Genomic DNA, 10,176 nt, shown 5'->3' with positions numbered 1-10,176 from the left:
GTGACAGACACGACACATTTTTCAGGTACTTCAATAAAAGAATGTTCTTCTCAAAATATTGTTATTATTTTTTTGTAAAAGACTAGGGCTGAAATTAGGGCTGTTACGATTCTTCGATTCAATTCGAGTACTTGATTTTAAAAAATCCTCAACTGCAATTTGCCCGTGTCTCTGAGTGCCTCAGTTCACAGTAAATCGTTTTCCCGCGGAATTAGGCTACTTTAACACTGTTGTCGTGGGTTGTTTTTTATGTCTGCAGGTTGAAGCGTCCCTAAAAATGTGATATTTAGCCTCTAGAAATGTAAATTTAACCAAAGAAACCCCACCAGAAAATGTGTATTTTGCCCCCTTAAAACACAATTGAGTATCAATCGGGCGTTTTTTGTTGTGAAAACCTGGCAACCCTGTGCTGCTCCAAGCAAACTCATCATTTAAATGTGTGGAGCGTCAAACTCCATCTCTGCATATTACAACGTTAATTTAGGAACGCCATGTTTGCCATTTTATCAGATTTGTATGGTAAATCCTTATAAACCTACGCCAACACAGGAGAATACATCTATAGAGGGTTTGCACTTCCGCCACGATTTGGTCAGTTACCCAGATGTGCGGCCATATTGGAGATGCCCGGATGTACACAACAGCATCGATTGCATGGTTAATGTACTACTGAATGTGTAAATATAATTTTTTGCTGTCTAAATTACGGAAAAAATGGTTGGAAGCTGCTAAATCATTTAGAGGAGGACTCAGTAAGCAGGAAGGGGTGCAATATTTTGACAAACTAAAGTTAATAGGTGGTAAAGATACGTACAAGCAGTATTAATTAAGATATTAGTCTAATATTTCACCTACCTGACTGGAAATGATAAGAACAAACACTTGTTGTCAAGATTCTTGTCCTGGAAATCCTGGTTCAGTTTGGTCAACCACTAACGCCTTTTGATCCTCAGACAGTATTTTGCACTCTTCTCCTTGATTTGTAATAACTTTTGGCAGTCTGTAATAGCAAATGTTTTCCCCAGTCTGACCGTTTAGTACAGCCCAAAACATGATGATAATTTACCATTTTCAGCAGAAATAATCAGCAAAATATTTGAATTTCGTTCGGTTCAGTGGCATTGTTTACGTTCTGTCCTGAAAACAAAACACTCTACCATCCATTTTAACAAGCGAACTGTTTTTCGCAATTTCAAAATAAAAGCTCAAACCCTTACTCTTATTTTACACGTTTTAATGTCCACATATTCAAAAAATTACATATCTGTAGCATTTCTGTTGTAAACAAATTGACAAATATTAAAGATTAAGTGGAAATTTAAATGAAATGTTGTTTAGTCAATATTATACAAGGTTTAGATGGTAAAGTGTAAAAACAATCGTCAGGCCGTTGGCGCCCTCTGCAGTCACTTGATACAATACATAATGTACATTAGTTCTATTGTTTACAATACATTATGTATTTTAAAAGTTTTTGTTCAATCCAACCATATAATTACTTGCTTTTGATACTTTATTTAAACCAATTATTGCCTCATTGCTATTATCCCTGTTGAAAAAACAGCATATGCTCCCCTGATAGCACACGTACGTCTGAAAGATGTCTGTTAAAGATCTCTTGATCTGGAAAGCATCTGCAGTGTACAAATGTCTGGCAGACGTCTGTAAGATGTCAGTTTTACATCCATTCTAATGCATAAACATCTTAAAGACATCTAATAGACGTCTATTTGACATCCGATAGGAAACGTCCAATAGACGTATTGCAGATGAGCAAACTACGTCTTGCAGATGTCTTACAGATGTCTTACAGATGTAAATGCAGACGTCAAATAGACGTCTCCGAGATGTATGTGTGCTATCAGTGGTTAGGTAGGTTTTGACGCTGGTTTGCTGGTTTAAGCTGGTTTATGCTGGTCCTTTGCTGGTTAATGCTGGTCCTTAGCTGGTTTATGCTGGTCCTTTGCTGGTTAATTCTGGTCCTTAGCTGGTTTATGCTGGTCCTTTGCTGGTTTATGCTGGTCCTTTGCTGGTTAATTCTGGTCCTTAGCTGGTTTATGCTGGTCCTTTGCTGGTTTATGCTGGTCCTTTGCTGGTTTATGCTGGTCCTTTGCTGGTTAATGCTGGTCTTTAGCTGGTCATGTTGCTGGCCAAAGACCAGCATAAACCAGCAAAGGACCAGCATACCAGCATCAAAACTCACCTAACCAGCATTTCACGAGTTCACGCTTACATATAATTAGCCGGAGAATAGTAATGCATGTTTGGCGTGCTGTCCGGTGAAGGGCTCCGAGCTCGGGGATGGCCCGAACCCAGAGTACCCCCCAATAGGAGTAGTGAGAACTCGGAGTGGGAGATGGGGTGGTGGAGGGTTACTGATAAACCTTCAAGTGAATGGAGGAGAGTCAGCTGTATTTAAACCTATGACGCTGATTGACTTGAGTGGGCTCCTCTTGTGATGTTTACGCTAAGTATCTGATGCGCTTCTCCCGAACTATGCTGTTTTTTTTCAACAGGAATATGTGTATTTTAAGTCATTTTAAAGGCTATTGTTAGCTTAGGTCTATTTTTATTACCTCAAAAAATAGTATAATTATCTAATTACTTGATTAATCATCCAAATAATCGACTGATTACTTGATTACCAAAATACAAAGTTGTCAAGTGTATGATGCCTAGCTTTTTAAAACTGGTTCTGATTTTAAAAGTTGTGTAGTTTATTCCAGCCTTAAGACATAACTTTTAGAAAGCTTTAAGATAAGATTTATTCAAATGAAAACATTTTACGCACTTACAGTATCATGAACAGCATTTTCACAGGATTTGCACTAGACAGATAACAGTACAACAAGCATCAGACTAAATACTATCAGACTAGATACTGAATAGCAAGGTCAAAGGAAGTCAATGTCAGTTGCAGGAAGGATATGAGATAAGGACACACTGCATTTGTATGAAACTTCAAAGTAATCGTGCCCTAGTGGTGTTAAAACAGTGGAGCAGACAGAAAGCGTCCAGCGCTGGAGTTTTATGAATGTTTAAATATCCGATTTTCTCATCATTTAGGGGTTAAGTTGTGCTGATGATGCCGTCATTGGAAGCTGGTTGCTAATAGTGATTCTCTGACGTGTTTGACATCGTAGCATTCCAGTGATGGCTCTCCTGAACCTGCAACAAATACAACTTATTAGTTTAAAAAAAGACAAAGAAAGAAAGTGACTTAATGAAACAAAGATGTTACATAGAGGCCTTACTTCTTGTTGGCGATGACATAGATGCAAGGATTGTAAAAGGTGGAGGACTTGGCAAAGAGTGGGGCAATTATGGCCATTGGAGCTGGAATCGTTTTGGGGTCACCGAATGATGCCCACAAACACACAATCGAATATGGAGACCAGGCAGCCAGGAACATCACTATCATTATAATAGACATCTGTAAAAATAAAATAAAGAAAGAAACATTCAGGTCAAACTGAACCAGAGAGCACACAAAACCTGGCAAGCAGTGTTAGTTTAGTATTACTTATATACTATTATTTTATTTATTAATATTTGTAATTTTTTAATTATATTTTTATTTTGTAATTTGTTGTTTTCATTTTAATTTCAGCTTTAGTAATTTTATGCGCTTTTGACATTTTTAATTGTATTATTTTATATTTATTTCTTTTATAAATTTGTTATATTTACTTCAACTAAAATTCATTTTATTTAGTTGGCAAGGCAGCATTTCTAATTAAATAATTATTTATTATTTATTTTTTATTTTTGTTTGTTTGTTCATTACTTTTTACATTACTTAATTTTCAAGATTAAGTTTCTATTTTTACATGTAATATTTATATTTATTTTATTTCAGCTTTATATAAATAAAATAATAAAATAAAAAAATGAAATGTAATGTAATAAAATAAAATAAAATAATATGAAAACTGAAATAAAATAACAAAAATAAAATGAAATAAAAAAATAAATAAAATAACCAAAAAATAAATAAAAAACTACATTAAACTAAATAAAAAAAAAACAAAGAAATAAGATCAAATAAAATGATACGATATAAAAAAAAAATATGAAAAGAAATAAAATAAAAAATAAAATAAAATAAAAAATTAAATTAAATTAAAAAAATTAAATGACCAAAAATTAAATAAAATAAAATGAAATGAAATTAAATAAAATAAAATAATATGAAAACTGAAATAAAATAACAAAAATAAAATTAAATAAAAAATTTAATAAAATAACAAAAAATAAATAAAAAACTACATTAAACTAAATTTAAAAAGAAAAGAAATAAGATAAAATAAAATTATACGAAATAAAAAAATACATGAAAAGAAATAAAATAAAAAAATTAAATGAAATAAAATAAAATAAAAAATTAAGTTATATTAAAAAAATGAAATGACCAAAAATTAAACAAAATAAAATGAAATGAAATAAAATAAAATACAAAATTAAATTAAAATAAATGTAATAAAATAACACAAAATTCATTTAATTTAAGAATAAATAAAATAAAATAAAATTAAATTAAATAAAAAATTAAATGAAATAAAGTAAATGAAATAAAAAATTAAATGAAATAAAATAAAAAAATGTAATGTAATAAATTAAAATGAAATAAAATTAATTGAAATTAAAAATTAAATTAAATTAAAGTAAATTAAATAATAAAAAATAAAATAAAAATGTAATGTAATAAAATAAAATAATATGAAAACTGAAATAAAATTAAAAAAATTAAATGAAATAAAATAAAATTAAATTAAACAAATTAAATTAAATCAAAAAAATTAAATGACCAAAAATTAAACAAAATAAAATGAAAAGAAATAAAATAAAATACAAAAGTAAATTAAATTAAATTAAATGTAATAAAATAACACAAAATTAATTTAATTTATAAAAAAAGAAATAAAATAAAATGAAATAAAAAATTAAATGAAATAAAGTAAATGAAAAAAAAAATGTAATACAATAAAATAAATTAAAATGAAATAAAAAGTGAAATTAAATTAAAGTAAATTACATTTAAAAAATTAATTAAAAAAGAAATTATATAAAATAAAAATGAAGTAAATAAAATAAAGTAACAAAATAAAATTAAATAAAATTAAATTAAGTAAATTAAAAAAATGAAATGATATTAAAGCAAATTAAATTTAAAAAAATTAATAAAACTAAATAAATACTGTTGGTACTACCTTGGTAACATCCATCTGATCTGACCAATCCATGTTGATGCTGTCTAGGCAGTTACTGGCTTTGTACCTCTTCACAGTAACTGAGACGTTGTAGTAACAGTAGAACATGACCGCCAGAGGAATAATGAAGTTGACAGTGATCACCGTCATTGTGTAGGACACAAAAGACCTGAAATCAAACAGGATTAATCACACTTGCAATCCCCACTCCACTTATAAATTTCACAGTCTCTGAAGAAAAGCTTCACAATGTGGAAAAACACGATAAGAGTGGTAAAATAATAAAACAGGTATGACCTGCAGGGGCGCCATTCGCAATTTTGGGCCCTATGACAAAATATGAGGTTGGGCCCCCCCACCACACAAAAGCAGATCTCTGGGGGCCCCTAAATGGCATGGGCCCTTAGAATTGTCCTAACTTTCCCCCCCTTAGCGGCGCCCCTGATGACCTGCAATATCAGTCTTGACTCACGTGTCATTGTTCCTCCAGTTGATGGTGCAGGTGGCTCCTGTGGGGTCAGGAGCATATCCTGCCCAACCAACGATGGGCATAGACGACCAAAACACAGCATTCAGCCAAGCAGCCAAAATCAGAAGCATGTATGATACTGATGTCAGCTTCTGTCCTGTAACAAACACACATCAATAGATTTCCTAATTCCTGCCTTTGAGTACAGAATCAAACACAAATGACATTAAGTGAATAAATAACAGTCCTTAGTGGTTCACATTTCATTAAGATAGAACAGAATCATACCTATGTCAGGTCGACATATGGTGAGGTATCGGTCAATAGCAACCACAGTAAGCAGTCCAATACTGGCCATACCGAAGAATATATTCAAGGCAGCATAGATCTATAAAAAGGCAACAAGTTCTGTTGTTCACATATAAGAAAGTAGCACAATTAAGCAAAAATTGTAATAAACTAATTAAATAAAAAGTTTTCCTGGACACTCTTACTCATCATTCTATTATTTTGAATTGAAATAATTTGTGTTTAGGACTTTTTACAGTCTATGCTTTAGGACTGTTAGGACTGATTTTTAACTGCACATTAGCATTTACATGTATGAGGCGTCTTAAACTCCATCTCTGCATATTGTTGTGAGTTTTGAAAAAAAAAAAAAGCTAAAACCAGCCTAGGCTGGTTGGCTGGTTTTAGCTGGTCAACCAGCCTGGTTTTAGCTGGTCATAGCTGGAAGGCAGGTTGGTTTTTATAGGGGTTTTGTCCACTTTTCCAGCCTGGCCAGGCTGGTCAGGCTGGTCTTAGCTGGTCAGGCTGGGAAACTACCAGCTAAAACCAGCCTGACCAGCCTGGGAGACCAGCTAAAACCAGCCACTTCCAGCTTAAACCAGCTAAGACCAGCCAACCAGCCTAGGCTGGTATTAGCTGTTTTTTTCAGCAGGGACGTTCATCTGGGAACACAACGTGCACCATTTTCAAATTTGTAAGGTAAATAATTTATAAACCTACACAAACAAAGGAGAATACATCGGCATCCTTTTCAATATGCTAACGGTTCATCGCGATTTCAAAATAAAAGCTCAAACCCTCACTCTAAATTTACACGATTTGATGTCCACATATTCAAGAAATTACAGTGGCTGTAGTATTTCTGTCGTAAAGAAATTTCCTGATATTAAATATTAAGTGGACATTTGATTTAAATGTCTATTTATAATACATTATTTATTTTAAGAGTTTTGTTCAATAAAACCATATGATTACTTGATTTTGACACTCTATTTGAACTGATTATTATTGCCTCATTGCTATTACCCTGAACCACAAAACCAGTCATAAGGGTTAATTTTTTGATGTATGGTTTGTTAGGATATGACAATGTTTGAAAATCTGGAATCTGAGGGTGCCTTTAAAGTTCTTAGCAAGGTATATTACTAATCAAAAATTAGGTTTTGATATATTTACGATAGGAAATTTACAAAATATCTTCATGGAACATGATCTTTACTTAATATCCTAATGATTTTTGTCATAAAAGAAAAATCAATCATTTTGATCCAAACAATGTATTTTTGGCTATTGCTACATACCCGTGCTACTTACAAACCTAAAAATAAAGGTGCTTCACGATGCCATAGAGGAACCTTTTTTGTTTAAATGGTTCCATAAAGAACCTTTAACATCTGAAGAACCTTTCTGTTTCACAAAAGGTTCTTCGTGCCGAAAGAATGTTCTTCAGATTATAAAACGGTAAGAAAGAAATGGTTCTTTGAAGAACCTTTGACTGAATGGTTCTTTGTGGAACCAAAAATAGACATCGCTGTGAAGAACCTTTTAAAGCACCTTTATTTTTAAGAGTGTAAGACTGGTTTTGTGGTCCAGGGTCACCTATGTATTTTAAAGGCTATTGCTCACTTAGGTCTATTTTTATAAAAAAAAAAGAAAAAGAAAAAAAAGTATTATCTGATTATGCGATTAATCGTCAGAGTAATCGGTTAATCACTCGATTAATTGTTAGAATAATCGACCGATTACTTAAATACCAAAATAATCGTTAGTGACACCCCTATTTGTGTTTGCTAATGTGTTGATTTGTGCACACCTGGCAACCTGTGTAACCAAATTTCCAGCTCCCGTGCAGGTCTGAGGCCGCTGACATGGGATAGCCAATACCAGCTACGCCAATATCGGTGAAAGCCAGATTAATGATGATCGCGTTCGTGGCAGTTCGTAACTCTCTGAACTTCACAAACATCAGCAGTACCACAATGTTACTAGACAGACTGACCACTCCTGCCACCAGAGAGAAAGACACACAGACAGACACAGCAGGGGGTTAAGACATCTGCGAACACAGACGTTGTCTCACACATATTTCACGTCCATTCAAAACATTTCCCGTTTTCAGTTTTTCCTTTTACACACACACCCCTGCTGGTTACATCACACGCTTGGCTGAATCTGTAAATGTCAATTTCAAGGAATGCTTGAAAACGTTGTGTTGAATCTATGCCCAGGCCCAGACGAAAGACATATGGCTTACTGAACTCTTACTTAATAAGAAAATGCCAGTACATTTATAACTGCATCACAACTACATCAAATACATCATGTTCAAACACACACACACACACACACACACACACACACACACACACACACACACACACACACACACACACACACACACACACACACACACACACACACACACACACACACTGTTCTTTACCTGCGGTTATGAGATATGCAGCGACAATATTGTGTTCGGTTTGTGTGAAGGCGCTCTCTTCACCATATACGGTCTCAGCAGAACCATTCAGGAATCCAGATGCCATCTCTTTGTCACACATAATCATATATATACCACTCAGGCTAACATTCACATCTGTTCAAACAAAATCATGCGGTTTGAAAGAATTTGAAGTCTAGACTCCCTCTCTCCTACCTAGAAGCAGATCATGAAATTGTGTGTGTGTTTGTGTGTGTGTGTATGTTTAGGGGATGTAGAAGGTTACGGGGTGATTGTGGGAAAGAAGGGCTGGAAAAGCATTGGCCTGGATTATGTTCTCTAATTATGTTTTCTGCTTGGTTTGTGAGGACTGAAGAAACCGTTGTTTCGGTGCTAATCCCCACATGAAAGCTTTTCATTCCACGCAACAGAAAAGCCTTCTTGGAACGTGGAGTGCATGTCATTAACATATTTCACCTTTGGAAACAAGAAAAGTGCAGTACTATATTAATAAGCACAATATAGCAGTTTAAACATTTAGCTGAAGGGTGTCTAGAAAAAGTCTGAGACCCCAGGAACCAGGGTTGTATGTAAATATAGATAAGTAAAACACATCTTGCAGCATTGTTGTTATTTCAAGAATGTCAAGTTTGGATTAAACCGCTTGTTAACGATGAAGTGGAGCTTGTTAACCTGAGTGGCCTATTAATAAGCAAATTTTTGCTTATTTATAACAGACTAAAACATAGAAATATTATGATCGGTCTTAAAACACACTTAAAAATAAAGGTTTGAAAAGGGGATTTTGCAGCGATGCCATAAAATGACCAATTAAAATTTTTCTTAGTGTGAGGAACATTTTAATAATCTTATAAATTCTGTCATTAATTACTCACCCTCATGTCTTTCCAAACCCGTAATACCTTCGTTCATTTCCAGAACACAAATTAAGATATTTTTGATGAAATCCAAGAGCTTTCTGACCCTGCATAGACAGCAACACAACTGAGATGTTCAAGGCCCAGAAAGGTAGTAAGAACATTGTTAAAATAGTCCATGTGACATCAGTGGTTTAACCGTAATTTTATAAAACTACGAGAATACTTTTTGTGCACAAAGAAAACAAAAAGAACAACTTTATTCCACTATTTCTTCTCTTCCATGTCAGTTTCCACTGCATGTTTAAGTATTCTTGTAGCTTCATAACACTGCGGTTGAACCACTGATGTCACATGGACTATTTTAACGATGTCCTCACTACCTTTCCTGATCTTGAATGTGTCAGTTGCGTCGCTGTCTATGCAGGGTCAGAAAGCTCATCAAAAATATCTTCATTTGTGTTCCAAAGATGAACGAAGGTCTTACGGGTTTGGAATGACATGGGGGTGAGTAATTAATGACATAATTTTAATTTTTGGGTGAACTATCTCTTTAAATTTCACCAATAGCATCACAATGACAAAATTTCTAAATTAATATTTTTCATTAGACATTCTATAATTCCAGATTATTAGACCCGTACTATCCTCAGTGATCTGTTTATTTTGAGCTATTTAAATAACTGTCTTTTCTAAGACCACCATGATGCAAGATTTGTTTTAGATTTATTTTCAGAGAATCTAATCATTCTGAAATAAAAATGAAAGCTAAAATGGCTAAATTAACAGTAAATAGCATACAATAAAAAATAGGTTATACAGTTGAAGTCAAAAGTTTACATACACCTTGCAGAGCCTGCAAAATGTCAGTTATTTGACCAAAATAAG

At 33.4% G+C, this 10,176-nt stretch overlaps 1 protein-coding gene across 1 annotated transcript; it reads right to left on the bottom strand.

Annotated features, from left to right (window-relative positions):
* Positions 1-2,746: 2,746 nt before the first annotated feature.
* On the bottom strand, positions 2,747-8,633 carry rrh (retinal pigment epithelium-derived rhodopsin homolog). Its single transcript, XM_073835103.1, has 7 exons — positions 8,411-8,633; positions 7,781-7,971; positions 5,968-6,067; positions 5,683-5,836; positions 5,211-5,379; positions 3,255-3,433; positions 2,747-3,168 (listed from the first exon to the last, which is right to left on the bottom strand). The coding sequence occupies exons 1-7, from the start codon at positions 8,535-8,537 to the stop codon at positions 3,063-3,065; spliced, it is 1,026 nt and encodes a 341-aa protein (XP_073691204.1). The 5' UTR covers positions 8,538-8,633; the 3' UTR covers positions 2,747-3,062.
* Between the last annotated feature and the right edge of the window lie 1,543 nt (positions 8,634-10,176).

This window comes from Garra rufa, chromosome 2 (assembly GCF_049309525.1).
Source record: "Garra rufa chromosome 2, GarRuf1.0, whole genome shotgun sequence".
NCBI lineage: Eukaryota > Metazoa > Chordata > Actinopteri > Cypriniformes > Cyprinidae > Garra > Garra rufa.
Note: the sequence above shows the minus strand (reverse complement) of the source record. Positions and strands in the feature narration are given on the sequence as shown.